The sequence below is a fragment of the Poeciliopsis prolifica genome, unplaced genomic scaffold, assembly GCF_027474105.1.
Source record: "Poeciliopsis prolifica strain line A6 unplaced genomic scaffold, Auburn_PproV2 SCAFFOLD003, whole genome shotgun sequence".
Lineage (NCBI taxonomy): Eukaryota > Metazoa > Chordata > Actinopteri > Cyprinodontiformes > Poeciliidae > Poeciliopsis > Poeciliopsis prolifica.
This window is the reverse complement of record NW_026562378.1, coordinates 15,754,291-15,773,328: the sequence shown is the minus strand read 5'-3', so window position 1 is coordinate 15,773,328 and position 19,038 is coordinate 15,754,291. Positions and strand designations below refer to the sequence as shown.

Sequence of the window (19,038 nt, the reverse complement as noted above, 5' to 3'; positions counted from 1 at the left end):
ATTGCACCTATTTAGTTGGTCTTCAACCGCCACAAAGCACCTTAAGAAGAAGAACATCAACAAGCCAGTAAATGTAATTCATCAAATCTACCAGTAGGGGCACTGTTGAACAGTGTTGACAGATCACATGATCACTGCCTGTGTGTCCCAGTTCCCTTCCTTCCCCCTCTGTTGCTGCTGCTGGAAAACGCCACATCTGACAGGGAGGGAGAGAAAGAAAACCATCACAGGGGAGCGTGATCGGCGACGTCAAGATGCTGGCGCTAATAAATCGGCTTTTGGACTGGTTCAGGTCCCTGTTTTGGAAGGAAGAGATGGAGCTGACACTGGTCGGCCTGCAGTACTCTGGAAAAACAACATTTGTAAACGTGATCGCTGTAAGTCCTCAGCGGCTATTACTACTAGCTACTTTTGCTAGGTTAATGCTAACACCTTTAGCCTTTTTAATGGGATGTTAGTCACCCATATTGGGCAGAAACTAACTGAAACTCGGTGTATTTTGGCTTTACAGCTGTCACAAAACAACACACACTTGCGGTAGCCGCGCTGTTGGTGTTTTGTCAACACCTCTGCTAACTAGTTTGCAGCTTTTCGGCTGCAAACTAGTTATTACTGTACACGGTAACCTCTCTTCCCAGTCGCTTGTGGTTTTTTTGTCGCCCGTGGGAAATTCACAGAACTGTTCAGACATTTTCTATCACTAGGAAGTTGACGAAAACATGTCGACTGTTGCAAGAATTGCACACAAACAGGATGGATCTCACAGTCATGTGAATACTTCTAGAGTAAGTGTTACTGTTGTAACAGGTCAGCAAGAGCGACGTGTGGTTGCCTTTCACACCATGAGACGGTGAATCAAATAAATGCCACAGATTCATGAGCCTCTATTAATCGGATGAATATGCGGAATTTTGTGAAAACAGAAACATAACAGCTTGTCGTTTTTTTGTTATGCCTGTATTGATTCAGTTTAACTTCCTATCTTGCACAGAAATATTTATTTATTAACAGGACCAAAACAAATGGACATACTTTTGATAAACTTCTGTTGTAGTTTTCTTTTGCATGTTTGAGAAAGCCTGTCTTGTGCAACTTTTGCAGAGATTTCTCAAATACTGGTTGCACCTTTTGTGGCAGCTAATGTTGTCTAATCCAGGGATGCTCTAACTTTTTATCACAATTGCCAAATCAGAGAAAAAGAAGGAACCCCACCCAAAACAGATTTTCTTGTATCTTCATACAGACCTATATTTTAAAACTAGTATAAGGGTCAGCACTCTTTCAGTTTGTTTTTGTATAGCTTAGAAACCACCAAAGAAGCTCAAACACACAATTCTATATATTGAGCTGCATGTTTGTTTGAAACCTGGTATTTGGTTTTATGCTGCGTTTCTGCTCAAATGTTTAAAAGAAAAGTGCTTATTTGTGCCTATTAAATATCACTATCATTTTGTGAATGGGTTTTCGCAGTGCTTCAAAGTAAATGCAGATAAGTACAGTTTTACTGTACTTATAATATTAATAATTACAACAATTATTAATATTGTTGTTAAGGCCAAAAACTGTTACTAATATTTCTGTTTCCCTACCTGGTCAAGAAAATGAAAAATAACTACAAAGCAAAATTTTATAACATTTGTTCTGTTTTTCTTATGACACCAAAACTGAAATGTCAAAAAAAAAAAAAAGACTCATTTGTTGATACAAATATATCTTGCATCCCGAGCTATTACCTGATCACTGATCATATGAAAAAGCAAATCCTGCTGGTTTTTGAAATTGGATTTGGTACATGGATTGTTCCTTGTGTGTATCGCTATAGTGTCGCATTCTTCTCAGTGCTACCATTTTTAGATGTTTCTTGAGCACCTCATCAGTACCTTGTTGCTTTGCACTGTTGCCTCATTATAAAGGCCCTAAACGTTGCCTTAAGGTATTGGGTTGAAGTCCGGGTCAGGGTACTTTTTCTTTACAGATTCCAGGTTTGCCAGATTCTCTCCATGTTCTAAAAACATACACGTTAGACGAATTGGCCATTGTTAATTGCATGCGAACATTTATGTGGCTTTTTTTCCCTCAAAAGTTTTCTCATTTATTTCTCCATCAGTTCCATCTGCGGAGCAATTGAATCTTATTTTACACAATGAAAAGGATTTTTATTTAGAGCATCATTGCACAATGTGATGATGGAAAAGAGAAAGTGTTTAGTGAAGTATGTTAACTGCATTATCTGAGTATTAAATTAGTTTACCCCTTATCACATTAAGGATTTTATAATTGCTTCCCCTAGTAGAAAAAGGCAAAACAGGAAATTTCTAAACAGAATTAACTTGTTAGAGAAATTCAGCAAACAAAAAAAAGTTTTACATACAACATAGATAAGGAAGCCAAAAGTGACAACGGGTTAGATATTATCAGAATCTTCCAGCTTTTGCTCATTATCAGTAAGTGCTAAGCCTTCATAACCAACATGCTAAACCCACACCTCCGTCTTGTCTTGCAGTTGTAGCTTCTCGTCAGCACCACTGATGTAATTAGGAAATTAAATCACTCTCTTCTCAGTAAACCCACAGCAAAACAACTCTTTATACTAGCTAGCATGCTTTAGCAAACATGAAATTGGCTTTCAAACTATTATATTCGGCTTTATTGTCCAGAACTGTGTGCATAAACAAGGAATTTGACTTGTTTTTCATCCTCAGTGTGCAGACATTAAGTATAAATGTTAGAATAAATTAATGAGGGGTAAAAGAAATGGTGTGTATCTTCAACCAGTTTTTCTAGGTGCAAAGAACAAGAATAAAAGGAAAGCAGGTAGTGGTGGGTCAAATATGCTTATTTTGTTCACAGCAGAGGAGTCGACTAATCAATCTCTGTGAGGCAGCCTGTATGGATGCCCAGAAGGGTCAACAAAGTGCAAAACTCACAATGTAACAATGAATGCCAAATCAGAAGATATGCTTAAAAGGAAATTATGCCAATTTAGAGTGACGTTTATGGCTTTTGTTGCTGTGTTGTGAAATTTGCATTTTGTAGACCCTTCTGAGTCACCGTAGGCATAGGGGAAGAAGTTTTTTTCAGGTGTGGTTTTGGTATTTTAAGGCAGCACTGATGGAAAGATAAATGTCTAAACGTTGCATCAACAGAATATGTCATTTTAAGAGCGTAGATGTTTATTTTAAATGATATCACTAACTGTGTTATCTGCTGTTGGCTAGCATTCTTTTAGCAGCTTGTGATGGTCTACTTGTATGACAGGCAATGTGAGCATGATGAGCTTTAGAATAAGAGTTTAGGGTCTGTAGCAACATGCTAATATTAGCTAATGTTAGTGTTTTTCTGATTATATTTCGACAAACATTGGTTCTAGATTCCTTAAAGGCTGCAAAGCTGTTGCATTTTGGGCTCACCTATGCAATTAAAACGTTGATTAGGTCGCTGCTGGGTTGTATGCACCAAGAAAGATACACCATTACGAGTTCTTTGAGGTTTTTCTGACTAATGACTAATTTTTGTTTTCCTGTATAAAATACCAAATAGTGGTCATTTAACCTTTTTTTAAAAATCTTTGTTCTGAAGTTTTAGAAAAAAAATCTAACATTTGAAAACAAAGTTGAGGAACTGGTGTTGTAATGTATTCAGTCATTTTAGCCATTTGTTGGTCAGATTATTAACACTGCCAATTATTTGCAACTGAAAATAGGTTATTGTAGACCTCAGATACACAGAAAACTCTTCAAAATAAGGAACTAAGAATACTTGTTGCCTAAAGCTGCAATCATCACCACTATCTTAAGAAACATAAGTGATCACCAAGGATTTGCAAATTGATTTTACGCTTAAATAACTTTGCAGTTTGTATTGTACTGTACCAGTTGTTAGAAGGGAGATTTGTTTGGCGGTTGAGCATGACTCTGTTCCCTCCTTTATGTGTGAAGGCTTAAAAAAACAGCCCATGTAGCCAGTGACGCATAGTTTTGATTTCATGAATGGCTGCGGTGGGGGTGGCTTCTCCTCCTCTCCGTCATAAGACTGCTGAACCACTTGGCTTGATCAGGTGACTCAGGAAAGTCATGTGCTGTGAACTTTGTGCATCAGAGTTGTATGTGCACTCTTACTTTACAAATAAATCAAAGTTTAAGGAGAATAAAAAAAAAGAGAACATAAAGTTGCTCATAGTCAGTTGTTTGCGCCTACAGTTTATACATACAGGAATTCAGGGGAACATTTTCTGTTCTCACATCTTCAGTTGTTTTTCAAGAGGAAATGTTGACACATGTTGCATTAGATTGCAAAAAGTTTCATCTTCCTACAACAGTTTATTAGCTGTTCCTTCTCTGCAGGAAAAGTTATCTTCAGAAACTTATATTAGCTGATGTAATTTCAAAAACAAATTCTACTATCCCTTATCCAAATTATAGTTTGAGTTTATTTTAAGACAAGTCATATGTTATGTTACCCATATGACTTGTCATTTGTAAAGTGTAATCTCTTAGTTTCTAGAACTTAACTCCTTTTTTATTTTGTGGTGACATTAACAGCATAAACTTACAAAATTTCCAGGTGAAATTGTTGCTTCTGGTGCATCCCCATAAATTAGACTTTCTTCAAGTTTATTTGAGTTATTTAAATTAATGAGCGAAATTCATACATATTTCTTTACACACATAGTGATGCATTTCAGTGGTTTACTTTTTCTGCTTATGGTTTACAATTAATAAAAACAAAAATTCAGAAAATCACAATGTGGCACAAATTCATAAACAAATATTTTTTATGTGGAAATGTTTTAATCTACATAATCATGAGAAAAACTACACTTTTCAGAAAGAGGGTAAGCCACAAAATGTCATTGCTAAAGAAGCCGATGTCATATTCAGATATACAAAAGAGTTGGAAGGGAAAAATGCTTGTGTAGAAATCCTTTATATTTCTTTGGTTTGTAATATTCAACTTCTCTAAGAAACTAAACTTTGGCTTTTCATTATCTGTAAGCCAGAGTCAGAGAAGTTAAGTTAAATAAAAGCTTGAAATATATTTCTGTGTGTGAAATAAATATTTGTGAAATTGGTTTCAATTTATGATGTAAATTACTTAAATTAGCTTTAAAATTTCTCATTTATTGGGATGATAACACTGATGTGTTATTTTTGTTATCACTCCACTAAAGTTGTGGTTCTCATAGCTTTTGATTTTCTCATTTCAAATGACCATTATCAATAAATATTTGTGAAGATGCGTAGTTTGCAGAAACAGTCAATGAAGGAAGAAGCATAAATAATTAATTTTACCTTTGTGTTTTTCCAGTCTGGTCACTTCAGTGAAGACATGATCCCTACAGTCGGCTTCAACATGAGAAAAGTCACTAAAGGAAATGTCACCATCAAGGTTCAGCTTTATTTTATCTATTGTTAATAGTCACTTCACTTCGAAATTGTTTTAATACTTTGTGGAAAAACTACAGTTTTTTTCCCCAAATGAAGAAGTGAATATCCAGTGACTTTGCTGTTCTTTCTGCAGATCTGGGACATAGGAGGGCAGCCCAGGTTCAGGAGCATGTGGGAGAGATATTGTCGGGGAGTTAATGCTATTGTGTGAGTACCCAAACAGTTCCTCTGGTTTTAGTTAAATTAGGGGCAGCTTGACTGACACAAATGTGTTACTTTCTTGCTAATGATGACTAAAGCAGTTTTTTTTTTTATACGTACGAAACTGAAGGTACATGGTTGACGCTGCAGATCGAGAAAAGGTGGAGGCCTCCAGGAATGAGCTTCATAACTTATTAGACAAACCTCAGTTGCAAGGAATTCCTGTAAGTGTCTCCCTGTAAGCAGTTCTGCAGATATATGTAATTTCCATACCAGTTACGGAAAACTTTGTGGCTTTATTCAGATTAATCCCTGCAGTTTCACTCTGCAGTAGTAATGTTGTTTTTCTCCTTTCTCTGTTCAGGTTTTGGTTCTTGGCAACAAAAGGGATCTCCCCAACGCTTTAGATGAAAAGCAGCTCATTGAGAAAATGTGGGTATGAATAATACAAAAAAATGTGCAAAAGTCTGAAATTGATTCAGCTGAAAACCTGCAGATTAGAGTGTTTTAACTGTTTAATACTTTGCCCAATTATGATTGTTTTTTTAAGTTCATTTCAAACATTTCTGTCCTGCTGACAGGTCTGCCTAAGTTCCTCATCCACATTTCTTTTAAATTGCAGCTGTTATCTTTTGTGCATTACTAGCTCCATCTAGTGTCAAGTTCAAAGTATGCATGCAGCTCCCAGACAACGAATAAACTGAGGAGAGGATGTGTTTGTCATATATGTTCACACCCTTGTTTCCATTTGCAGGAACCTTGCAGCTATTCAGGACAGAGAGATTTGCTGCTACTCCATTTCCTGCAAAGAGAAAGACAACATTGGCAAGTTGCACTTAATTTCCGTAGTATTGTTCTATTGAATGATGCAGCAGCTGAAAGTATCATTTTCATACATATAGATAATTTGCTTTTTTTTTTGTCAAGCTTTAACTGTTCCACAGTATTGTGCGCTGAGGACAGGCTAGATCAGAGGAGTTCAAAGTGGAAAATGTTTTTGTCATTTAGGCTTTATGTCAGCACAGATTTGGCATCTTGGAAGGCCAAAAATGATCATTTTTGAAACCGGATTCCAGAGTGGATAATTTTCAGAACGCTGGTTTTATGTGTTCCTGCGAGCCACTTCTTTTTTCTTTTCTTTCTTTTTTTTTTTTTTTCTTAAATGATGATGCTGAAGCTGCATTTCTCTCGATCCCCCATGTGGCTCACTTTCACAAATATTGTGTTTTTTTTGTGTTTCTATAGCAGTGGTAGAGCTTCACCAATTGGTCCAGAATATCAACTTCATCATTTTATTCGGTGCTACACATTACAGTGTGGATGCACATTTTTCTTAACTGTTTGCAAAAACATACTGTGTTCGTCTCATGTTCATAAGACCTTAGATGTGTCATCAGCACACCTTACCCAAATAATGAGGTCATTAAAATGATGCTGAAGAACTAGACTGCTTTCTGAGGAGGTAATTCAGCCATTTGATTCAGGTGTGTTGGACTAGGAAGCTGCAGGACACTGGATTTGAAGACTCCTGGTCTAGACTCTTGTACTTTAAAAATCTGTCTGCAGTTAGTTTTTCAAGCATGTAATTATTATCCTTAAAAAGTCACTTTAACCTCATGCTACTGTTGTAGTGAATGGAAGGGAAGTCAAAGTATTGATATGCTATTATTCATTTGGCTCAAGCATTGCGGGAAAAAGAGTTGCTGCTGTAGCTAATTATCAGAGGTAAACATGAAGGAGCAATGTTTGGAGAAAATGGTGATTGATTTAACTTGAAATAACAGAAGTATTCTTATTGATAGAGGACACATAAAAAAGTAACCCAGTAAAAACAACACATTTTCTGACTTGAGAAATTTGATGCTTACAAAGAGCGCTTGTAGTCTCCTTGATCATCTGGTGGTGTGACCTGTGTTGTCTTTGTCCCTCAATGTTCGGTTGTTCCGTCCCTTAAAAAAAACAAGATTCCAGTTGTTTCGTAATCCTGGTAAGGAAAGAAGAGATATTTGTTCACTGTTCACTTGCTTCCATGAACTGTACCAGCTTTTGCTGTGTACAGAGTGAATGCAGAAGTGCTCACTCCATCTGTTAATGCGTTCTCAGTAAGGGGCACAAATCCAGTCAGCATGTTAAATTAAAGAGGCATCTTGTTGTCTGGAAATGAGCAGTTCTCAGTGAGATGCAGTGCTATAAAGTTCCAAAAATTACCTTAACTGAAATGTGTTTCTGTTTTAGAGTTGTGGCTCTGAAGGTTCTTAATTGCATACATTTTTTTTTAAAACAATTAAAATGCCAGTTGTGATTTATTTGTCTTCCATACTTTCCAGATATTTAGGCTGTCTAGCTCTAAAATTGCATATTTGAACTATGTTTTTATATACATATACAGTAAAACACAAATTCTTGCTTCTAAAACTGAGCCTGTGTCTTTCTCTCAATTGCAGATATCACACTTCAATGGCTCATCCAGCACTCGAAGTCTCGCAGGAGCTGAATACTACATTAATTTTCTCTTCTGTATTTGCCATGTTGCTGTCATGTCACACTCTCACTACCGCGCAATGATGTACAGCCGCATTTTCACTTTATGTACTGCCCTGTTTATGCTTGCTTCTTACCTTTTTTTCCCCCTCGGTGAATCTTTCACAAACTCATAATGCACTACTTAAACTTCTGATTCGAGGTTTAAAGAAGGAAATTAACGTAATACATCAGGTGAAGCTGTAATTTACAGAGAAGAAGGAGGCTTGATTTTTCAGTTACCTTTTCTCTTGCAAGCATTATCCATGGGATAGCTACAGATAGTGGGAATAATAATGCACACCCTTAGAGAAAGGTGTTTATTTTGTCCAACAGACCTCACACAATGGGAATTGTTCTTCATTGGCAGGTATTATGCCAAAATGTGGCTGATTTGGACCTCATTTCTATCGTGCTCTGTTCCTGTGAATGTCCTCGATGACGGTCACTCTGCGCTTGGATCAGTGCACGTCTTTTTCTTTTAGAAAATTCTGCATTCTTTGCATTCAATTTGAGCAGATCTGTACAAATATCTTGCTAGTATGATTTTTACCAATGTGGGACGTGTGTGTATGAATATATGATTCTATTTAACGTCTGAATGTACCAAAAGTAAAGCTGTACAGGCTCGTGTGGTTCATGTTGGCCTCGGTTTACTGTCTGATGATGTCTTCTGTGCTGCTGAGAGAGTGGCAGAAATTAAAGTGCCTTGTGCAGCGTCTCTCTCTCTTCTGAACAAAGCAGCATGTAAGGTGGGCCTACCTTCGTAGCGCCACAAACGACTTCACCTCAGTGTGGTAGAAAATAAAATGGCATGCTTTTTAATTTAAACCTGGTTGTGTTTATGTGCTTTGATTTGCTTTTACAGTATAGTTTTAGTGTAATTTAACCTAAACACTTGGATTTTGATATCATTTAGGCTCTGTTTATCTTTATATCTTTGGAATATAATGCTCTGAAATAGTATTTGTTTTTTGCTTTATTTTTTGACAAAGCTGCATATTTCAGATGAATACACAAATACTAATAGTTCATCAGAGGCATCCAGTGGAAACACAAAGGAAGTTTTCAAACAATGATTTCATTGAAGATTTAAGAAATCTATCCAAAACCAACCCAAATGAATCAGGTTGATTAAATGATCACCTCCCCTTGTTAAATCATGAGACGGGTGCAATCTAACTGAGTTGTGCTTTTGCAAAGCACAATTCAGTTTTACAAGCCTGAGGTGTTTAGGTTTGATTATTCCTGAACCTGGAGAATCAATAAATCGTCTTAAATGGAACCCGTCTGACAACATGAAGCATGTTAGCATGTCTCTGAAAGCATCACAGAACCACTGACAAGTCATCCACATGGTTATATAAAATCCAGAATCTCAATAGCTTTTTTTGCACATGGGAAAAATATTCTAATCAAATGTGCTTGTGGGCCACCAGATATGAATTTGTTTTATTTAAAAAAATAATGTTTTAACCTATTTAACAATAAAATACACATGCAGTAATTTTGGAGGAAAGATATTTGTAAATCAGTTCAGGCCATAAACTAAAAGGGGTTTTGTAAATTTGCCTTTTATACAAAAACCATACAGCTGTCTGTGTTTTGTTTTTGTTGTTTTTTTTGGCAGAGGTTCATTTGATTCCATGTTTTCTTGTCTAGTCTCAGAAACAAATTGATTTAGATCTCACTTACAATTTGCTTTATTTATTCAAGTTTAATAGATTAATCAAATGCAAGATTGGGTGAACCCTTAGGTGCTTTTTAGAACAGTAACTGGACATTTGTGGTTTTTAATATGAAGTCAGACGGAGAGTAGAATGCATGATTATTAAAAGATTAATTTTTTGTGTTATTTCAAAGATTTTTCTTTGTAAGTCTGCCTGCCTAACATTCTCCAATTTCAGTTTAGGGGCTGTGTTTTGGACTTATCTGACTAATATAAAGCATTACATGCCTCTGCTGCATTAGTCAGGGTCAGTGTTTCTGATTCAATAATTAAAAAATAAAGACAGTGGGCAACAATTGCATTCATGGTAGAGATTTAAGACACAAAACACCACTGGCAAAAAGCATACAAAGGTCTCCCTCACATTTTGTTTTTATTTCTAAGTACATATGAATATTAATGAAAATGAATATATTGTATATTAATTGTGAGTATAATAATTTACTCATTTATTGGGTGGCCCATATACACAGTTTGTTTTTAACCGTGCTGATTGACATAACAGTGAAGCACCATTTAGTTTGCAAAATTGTCTAACGTTCAGTCCTTTTACATTTAGATATAAACAAATAAGGTTTCGCCTTTTGACAGTTTCAGTCTTGTGGCTCATTTTTATTGGTGCGTTACACCAGAGTGCCACGAAACTCAACAGGAGAATTGACAGCTTGCCATCAGCCAATCAGCAGTGAGCCCGCCTTTCAAAATGAATAATGACGAGAACGATTAGCCAATCGCATCACCGGATTTGGGATGGGCTGGTTTGTTGACAGGAAGTGTGTGAGGAGGAATTCCCACCGTACGAGCCTCCGTGCCTGTAGTTTAGACTGACAAACAGCGGTTTTCGTGTTCAGATTCACCTCGGAGGTAATGAGGACTTGGATTATGTACTTTAAGACCGACCTGGGGCAAAGATGCAATGGAGGTCAATAGTAGTGGGTCTGGTGGTCCTGAGACTCTCTGTAAGCTGGGTTCTGTGGCTAGCTTTCGGGCTGGGACCTGAGATTAGCTCCGGGTTCAACTTCCACCTCGGTTTTAATTTGCACAAATTGGATTTGCTGTTCCGGGAGGAAAAGGAAGCCGACCCGGGCGCTAGCTCTTGGTCCCAAAGAATCCCGGGTCACAGGTATGACGAGACGGCGACCACCTGCGCAAAGATCGGGGAGGATTCCACCGGGAGGTCCTACCTGAACCTCTTCGATGGCAACAAGGATGAGTATGTCCGGAGGTACAGGTCCTTTCCTGACACACTGAGGGTGAAAATGAAAGACATGGCCAAAGAAATGTTCTACTTCGGATACGAGAACTACATGAAATATGCCTTTCCAGAGGACGAGCTGAACCCCATTGATTGTGAGGGAAGAGGTCCAGACGTGATGAACCCGTGAGTCACTCTCTGTCATTTTAAATAAGCTAAGATTTAAATTGGTAGTTTGTAAGCAAATCAGCTGGCCCAGACAACAAGAAGGTCACGGTTCACACACGACATTCACTGACTGATCCAGTGTTTCCCAACTCGGGCCGAGTGAGTGAGGACACTAACCTGCATGTCTCAGGTGTTTCATACCTGACTCAAAGGCATGGGTTACCTCAGCAGCTTGTGATCATTTTATGTTGAAGCTTGCACATTTAGGTAGGTTAAGGCAGAAAAACTTGTTAGACATGAGATTAACGTGATGCCTGAGTCAGGACTGGGAGACACTGAAAATGTCTTAATCCAAAGCTCAGCAGAACACATGGCAGGTTTTAAATGTATATTGCCTCTATTTTATTTATACACACAGCAAAATATATATAAATTTCATCCTATATTATCAGAATCCTAGCTACAGCGAGTTTGTTCATTTTGTCCACCCAGAGTCCTCCATATGGCAGCCTAGAAAAAGACTTTCAGATGAAATATTTTAAACTTATTTTGTTTTTGTTAATCCTGGTTTAACATCCAAAGTAGACAATACGGTGCATCTGGGTGCCTAACAGTTTCCAACCAGATTTGCTCTACAAATGCTGACAAGCAGAATGGAACTTCTCTTGTTGGACAATTGAATATATTGAATTAAAAGGCAAAACAGACAGTAAAACAGGCCCCCAGAGATTCAGGCAATAAAGTGGACAGACAATAGTAATTCTGGAAGCAAAAAAAGAAAAAAAAGAAAGAAGAGCATCACACATATCAAATATGAAATGAAGGAACATTTTTTATTCCTGAATCTGTTATTTGAGACAAACTGACTGGTAGGCGTTCCTAAAACAATATATTTGAGTTTCACAGATTTCTATTTTCAGACAAATGTAACTTTAAGCTCATAATTTATTGTTGTATAAAAGTGTTTTATACAACAATGAAGCTCACATTAATTGCAGTTATTTTTAAATATTAGAAAATAAATGTCGAAATAAGTTATATTTGAGTTATATTTGTTTCAGTTAAGAAAAGATTCCTTTACTGTCTTTTAACTTCTATGAAAAGTATGGACTGTGTTGTACAAAGTTAAAATAATCTACTAAATAAATCCATACATATATGTGTTTAATGAACAGTTTTACAAAAACTTCTCAATGTTGTTTTGAACCAAGTGTAGGCCAGATTACATTAGAGAGTGACATTAGAGAGTGACATTAGAATGAAAGCAATATCATTAGAGACAAGTTGCAGCTGAAATGAAGATAAAAATACTAATCCGTTTTAATAGCAAGATCCTTTTGTTTCCAAATCAGCTGCGTGTTTTCCAAGATGAAGCAAACTGTAACTTTGGAGACCCGATAAGACCGATTAGATGTCTTCCACTAACATTAGATTATGTTTAACCATCAAAACTGCTCAGCAAAAAGTACTTTCTGTTCTGTGGTGTCATAAGAAAGCTTTCCCACTTTTACCTGTTCTTGTTCTAGGTCGAACATCAACATCAACGACGTTTTGGGGAACTATTCACTCACACTCATTGACACCTTAGACACTCTGCTGGTAAGTTAGCTTCCACTTGGTTTTTGTATTGTTTATCGCAGAAAATCTCCTTGAGGAGATGGTAGAGGTTTTGATCTTATGCAGCAGAAAAGACAATATATGAAAATACAAAACTGGGATGTAAATCAGAACTCTTTCTGGTCTTTTTGCATAGAAAATTACTTTTTACACACATTGCTAGTCACAATTAGTATGTTCTGCGCCATGATGGTTAACACTTCCTGAATAAGTTGTGGGTCACCTACTGCTCTCAAAATGACCAGTTTTTTAATTAGTTATGTGTTAGTATGTCAGCCTAAAGGTTGGTAATTGGGGGCTTTCCTTTCACCCAGCTGCAGCAGCATTCACAATCTTAAACAAACCAGAAAGATAACATGAATGCGCTGTGGTTAAAGTGGGTGTCTTGTTTCACCAGGTGCTCGGCAATGTGACAGAGTTCCAGAGAGCCGTCAGACTGGTTATAGATACCGTGTCTTTTGACAAGAACTCAACTGTGCAAGTCTTCGAGGCTAACATCAGGTACAAACATTACTGTAAACATGTCCAAAAACTCTCCAGCTTGTGATCAATTTTAAAGCTTTCCTCTCACTGCAGTTTAGAATCGCAAATATGAAGTTTTTTAGGTGCTCGCTAATGCATAGAGCAATTATCTCAAATTATCACACACAGGATCTTACGAGCTGATCGGGTCATTCTTTTCTATTCTGCTCAACATGTTTTGTCCAGTTTTCAGTTATAAAGCTTTGACTAATTTTACTCAGTTCCAATTTGTCTTCAAGAACTATGCTTTATCGTTACAAGGACAGTGTTTAATATTTTCTATTGAGCTTGGTATGAGTAGCAGTTAATTATCTACATTAGAAGTAGAGGAAGAATGTCATAAATAAGGGCCCGAGTACAAGCTGTAAACTGGGGTTTTCCTGTCATTTTCAAACAAAAACAAAAAATGACTGTAAAATTAACACATTATAGCAAAAACAGCAATCTGATCACATTCATTCTGCAAATATTAATGACATTTATCTTTATGGGTATATACAGTATATTTATTAATACTGGTCAGGGCTGGTCAGTCGGTGTGATGCTGGTCAGCAAACTATATATTTACTGAGAAATGTGCAGCTTCTTTGTAAGACTGATATAATTTTGCAGCTACGGTGTTAAAGGCGTCTCTTAGCTCTATTTTTAATCTTTGAAGGATCCTTGGAAGCCTTATCTCAGCACACATTCTCCTGACTGACTCCAAGCACCCATTCGGAGAGGTGGGCTTCAAAGATTACGATAATGAACTTCTGCATCTGGCTCATGACCTGGCTGTGCGCTTGCTGCCTGCTTTTGAGAACACCAGCACAGGCATCCCATACCCCAGGGTGAGAGAGATCACTCTTTGATTACAAAGTAAATCATTCCTCTTCCGTGAAGAGGAAGAGGAATGAGGACACAGACAAACAATCAGGGCTGATTGTTTGTCTGTGTCCTGCATGCAGGTGAACCTGAAGACGGGAGTCCCTCAGGACAGCGTCAATGAGACGTGCACCGCAGGAGCCGGGTCCCTGCTGGTGGAGTTTGGCATTCTGAGTCGCCTTATTGGGGATTCAACGTTTGAATGGGTGGCCAGACGAGCCGTCAGAGCTCTGTGGAATCTGAGAAGCAATGAAACTGGTCTGTTGGGTAAGTTGAGGAGGAGGAGTTTTAATTTCACTTTTCCTATTGGTTTTCTTTTCTTTTCAATACTTGGTTCTCGCCTGCCATTGCCAAAGGTGCAAACATCCCTCTTTGATTTATTTTTTTTGCAGGAAATGTCATTAATATCCAAACAGGCCAGTGGGTTGGCAAGCAGAGTGGGCTTGGAGCTGGAATGGACTCTTTTTATGAGTATTTGCTTAAATCCTACATCCTATTTGGTGAGAAAGAGGATTACCGGATGTTTAAAGCTGCTTATGAGAGCATTCAGAACCACCTGAGAAGAGGGTGAGACCCAAACAGAAAAACATTTGAGAGATTGAGTTTGTTCATTTTTCAAATTGTTGAAAGTCCTGTTTGGTTGCAGCTTTCATAAACTTTCATAAAGTTTTTTTCTGCCATGACATTTGTCATTCTAAGCTGATTTTGACGGTTGATTTGTGGCTAAAAATAAAATAAATCTGTCTGACTTTTTAGTTTTATGTGTTAAAAGAAAAAAACCCGGATTTCTTTTTCGCCTTCGTTATATTTTCTCCCCCCAAGTGCAACAGGATCTGTGTCTGTCTGGGATCAACCAAAAAGAGGAATTAAAACTGAGAAATGTTTACAGCGTAGTCATGTTTTATATGCATTACTTTGATGAAGTATTCAAACTTTATGAACTTTTCTACATTGTGTCAAGTTGCAACTCTAAAGTTTTGAGTTTGTTATTAGGCTAATAATTTTCTTCCAGTAGCTTCCCCATTGCTGCTGGAAGAAATACACGCACAAAAACAGGTTAAAAAAATGAATACATTTCCTTCCACTTTACAGCTCTGCTCTGCTTCTTGTCGGTCTTAATGTTGGTTTTAATGTGAGAAAATATTTTAAAAAGTCATCGTACTCTAGAAAGTCACTGTGTGTTTATGTTTTTTATTTATTTTTTTAATGTGGAGAGGAATGTTGTATGACTGAATTATGTGAAACCTTTTCCCTTTGTTGTTCTCCTTCAGGCGTGAGTCTTGCAATGAAGGTGAGGGTGACCCGCCTCTCTATGTTAATGTGAACATGTTTAATGGTGAGATTATGAACACGTGGATCGACTCCCTTCAGGCCTTCTTTCCTGGGCTGCAGGTGTTTCCTTTTTTAAAAATTTTCCTCTGACATAAATATAATCTATTTTTTGTTCCAATGAACTAAAATAAGAATTTATGTAACTCATAGGTACTGAACGGGGATATTGATGATGCCATTTGCCTGCATGCCTTCTACTATGCCATCTGGAAGCGCTTTGGGGCGCTGCCAGAGAGATACAACTGGCAGCTCAAAGCTCCAGACGTGTTATTTTACCCTTTAAGACCAGAGCTGGTGGAGTCGACCTACCTGCTGTACCAGGTAATAACTTGGTGACAGCAGTAGTTGTTTGTGGGAGGTTGCTTTTTATCAATCGAGAGTAATTTTTCTTACTTTCTTCTCACAGGCAACAAAAAATCCTTTCTATCTGCACGTTGGAATGGATATTCTCCAGAGCCTTGAGAAAAATGCCAAAGTCAGGTACGAATTTATGTTGTTACTGATTTTGGACATGTATACATATAAAAATATATGTATTTACTTACTTCACACTTCACTGCTGTGTGTTACTGTCACTGCAGATGTGGATATGCCACACTCCACCATGTTGTGGATAAATCCAAAGAGGATCGCATGGAGAGCTTTTTTCTCAGTGAAACCTGCAAATATCTTTATCTTGTAAGTTTTCAATTTGAGACATTAGATATGCAGAAACAAACATTTATTTTATTTTACTTTCTTGTCTCCTAAAGCTGAAGTGCACTTTAAAGACTAAAGTGTAGGATTTGGTGACCTCTTGTGCTAAAATGCAAGACTTGCAACCTTTGAATCACATTTTAAAGTTTGATGAAAAGCAAACTTCATGTGTTAACACACATCAGGCTCTACATATCCTACTACATATATATATATATATTTATTTAAAAAATACTCTATATCTGATTACCTAAGAGGATATTTTACTTCTACTATTATGAACAGTGTATACTACTATTTTGAATATATAAATTGATTTGTTGGGGAATTTTATTGTCTTTTCCTCTGCATTTCAGCTATTTGATGAGGACAACCCACTGCACAAATCCGATAACAAATATATCTTCACTACAGAAGGTCATGTTGTGCCTATAGACAAGCGCTTCAGGGAGAAGCAGTGGAACGACTTGTCTCCATGCGAAGAGGGAGCGCTGGCAGAAACAGAAACAAGCAACCAGGCGCCTCCGAGCAACATCAGCAACGTAAGATCATCATCCTCGATTAATTCAATTGGGTCAATGAGTTTGACCAGAAAAACATTTAGCCTCAGAGTTCATTCGCAGTCTGGAAAAACATAAAACGTGTCCGGAGCGTTTTCCAGGCATGGATCAGTATGGAAAAAGAAAATTAAGTATGTAGAATATTTGTATTTACAGATGTTGGTTCTCATTTGTCTTTCTTCACCCAGCCATCAGACCATTCATCCATTCTCTATAAATTAAAGTTATCTTTTTTTTTTAGCTATGAATTGTTGACATAAAACATTGTGAAAGAACTCTGTATTTATTCCCTTTTTTCCGTATTTCTGCAGTGTAACAGGATTCCAGAGGAGCGTCGATATGCTCTGCCATTAAAGAGTGTCTACATGAGGCAGATCGATCATATGGTCGGAGTGTTTTGACAAAAAAGGACAGATGGGGACACTTTTTTTGACATATATACATGTTGAACATGCATATATGGAGAGGAGGACTTCCTCAGTTCAGAGTCTTGCCATGTATTTTTCAGATCTGGATCTAGACAGGAAATGGACAATAACGAATCATGAGAAGACTAGACTGTATTAAAGTCAAAGGTCAGGGAAATTAGTTGTGATCATTAGTTTTTGACTGAACTGAGGTGAAGACGGTTTTAGACAAACTGAGATATCTGGTCAAGTACTTGTGGGTAAACTTTGCACATGTGTGTTTTGATTGAAACTACAGCAGAGCTGAGAGTCTTGACAAAAAAGCATCTGATAATAAAATCAGTGCCATTAACCTCAAATTAATTCAGTGCATAGCCTATAAACAAATGTTGACCTTTGAGCAGGGCAATGTCTAAACCTGAGAATCTGTGCCTCTTTTTTAAGTTGATTCACTTGATTAGATCAGTGCTATTATATAAGGGCTATAAAATACAATTGTTAAAAGAGCTGCTTTTCATGGCAGATATTTTTAATCAAACAGCATTACTGCAATACTCTGGTTTTATTTCTCACAATTAAAAAAATCCCAAAACTAGAGATGCACTAATCAGTCTCATGGCAGACTAATATAGATTTTTAGCCAATTCTAATTTCTCTTTGAGATTTTAAAATATATAAGAACAATGGTCATTTTTCCAACACTGTGCTATGTTACATCACAAATTATTTATTTTCAGAGAAAAGGCAATGTGAAAGGGGAATCTCTGTGTTCCCATAGAGACCATAGATTCTTATCTTAATTGTTATATTTCCAGAAAGGCTGCACACATTGCTAAATGTAACTTGTTTCATTACACGTTTGAAAGCTAAAGGGGACAAACAGAGCAACTTTGGTGTACTCTGATCAAGCTTCCTGCTCTCCCTCATAGCCTGAATGAACAGCAGTCATGTCTCAATAAGTCATGCAAAATGCTTTGATTAGAAAGGGGTCTTTACTTCTTTTGTGCTTCCTCTGACAGATAATAGTTAAACTTCTTCAATCAGTAATTGCCCGCACACACCGGGAGAGCTCAGAAACAAATCTGGTTTTTGACTAATCACCAGTCAGTTCTCTAAAATATTCTTATTTTGCTTGCCAATCAAGTTTTTGGTCCATTTCTACTAAAATGCTAATGCATATCAGGGCAGAGACAGAAAGTCTGGGGAGGAAGCTGCATTTTTGCCTTTGACTCATGTTTGACAATACTTAGAAAATAAAATATTTAGATAATCAAGTGTTTATCTTTCATACTTTCAGTGACTCTATGTCTTAGAAAGGGCAAATAGAGGCGCTATGCTCCATGAGAATGAGAATCAGGGCTGACTCTTTAAGTGCCTTCTATTTTTGGATGCTATGTGGTGTATATTAGACGTGAAAAAATTTTTTTATTCACGTCATATTTTATTGCCACTTTTGATATTGCACAAATGTTTCATTCCATGTTCATCTGCGGTTCTTTTAACCATCACAAGCCATAAAATGTTTTTTTTTTTTAATTCTAAGTTTATATTGATGATGATTCTGCTGCATTGTTTATGATTTGTACTTGTACAGAAGAGACTCAAGCTGTTTCTTTTAGTGCACTTCATATCTGTCATGTGGTTAAAAACTCAGGGTTTATTAAAAATGCAAAAGTCAGTGAATGCTTTTGTAAGAAATAAAATTACAATGTTGCCTACTATTTTCCATTTTATTATTGTTTCCAACATTAAATATTGTTCACAATAATGAGGTGCAATTCTATGCAAAGTGACTCAATATAATTTACAAAAGTATTAAATACTAGATACATCGAAATCA

The 19,038-nt window shown here is 37.0% G+C and overlaps 2 protein-coding genes across 3 annotated transcripts; both read left to right on the top strand.

The window, feature by feature from the left end:
- The first annotated feature begins 133 nt into the window (after window positions 1-133).
- On the top strand, window positions 134-8,939 carry arl8ba (ADP-ribosylation factor-like 8Ba). The gene is made up of 7 exons (XM_055027568.1): window positions 134-377; window positions 5,308-5,388; window positions 5,521-5,594; window positions 5,719-5,812; window positions 5,953-6,020; window positions 6,343-6,413; window positions 8,033-8,939. Exons 1-7 carry the CDS (start codon window positions 255-257, stop codon window positions 8,080-8,082), a joined length of 561 nt encoding a protein of 186 aa, XP_054883543.1. The 5' UTR covers window positions 134-254; the 3' UTR covers window positions 8,083-8,939.
- A 1,662-nt stretch (window positions 8,940-10,601) lies between these two features.
- On the top strand, window positions 10,602-19,038 carry edem1 (ER degradation enhancer, mannosidase alpha-like 1). 2 transcript variants are annotated; one of them, XM_055027403.1, is made up of 12 exons: window positions 10,602-11,218; window positions 12,727-12,799; window positions 13,215-13,318; window positions 13,998-14,169; window positions 14,287-14,470; window positions 14,596-14,770; window positions 15,475-15,595; window positions 15,686-15,856; window positions 15,942-16,015; window positions 16,117-16,213; window positions 16,588-16,773; window positions 17,103-19,038. In XM_055027403.1, exons 1-12 carry the CDS (start codon window positions 10,749-10,751, stop codon window positions 17,190-17,192), a joined length of 1,917 nt encoding a protein of 638 aa, XP_054883378.1. In that variant the 5' UTR covers window positions 10,602-10,748; the 3' UTR covers window positions 17,193-19,038. The 2 variants fall into 2 exon arrangements, with proteins under 2 accessions (XP_054883378.1, XP_054883379.1); XM_055027404.1 differs by lacking the exon at window positions 17,103-19,038 and having other exon boundaries at window positions 16,646-16,767.

Bases quoted from the DNA above. Each gene is read 5' to 3' on its own strand.
- arl8ba (XM_055027568.1), top strand. From the start codon at position 255: ATGCTGGCGCTAATAAATCGGCTTTTGGACTGGTTCAGGTCCCTGTTT. The intron at 378-5,307 runs GTAAGTCCTCAG...GTGTTTTTCCAG, and splicing joins CATTTGTAAACGTGATCGCT to TCTGGTCACTTCAGTGAAGA. The intron at 5,389-5,520 runs GTTCAGCTTTAT...TTCTTTCTGCAG, and splicing joins AAGGAAATGTCACCATCAAG to ATCTGGGACATAGGAGGGCA.
- edem1 (XM_055027403.1), top strand. From the start codon at position 10,749: ATGCAATGGAGGTCAATAGTAGTGGGTCTGGTGGTCCTGAGACTCTCT. The intron at 12,800-13,214 runs GTAAGTTAGCTT...TTGTTTCACCAG, and splicing joins ACACCTTAGACACTCTGCTG to GTGCTCGGCAATGTGACAGA. The intron at 16,774-17,102 runs GTAAGATCATCA...GTATTTCTGCAG, and splicing joins CTCCGAGCAACATCAGCAAC to TGTAACAGGATTCCAGAGGA.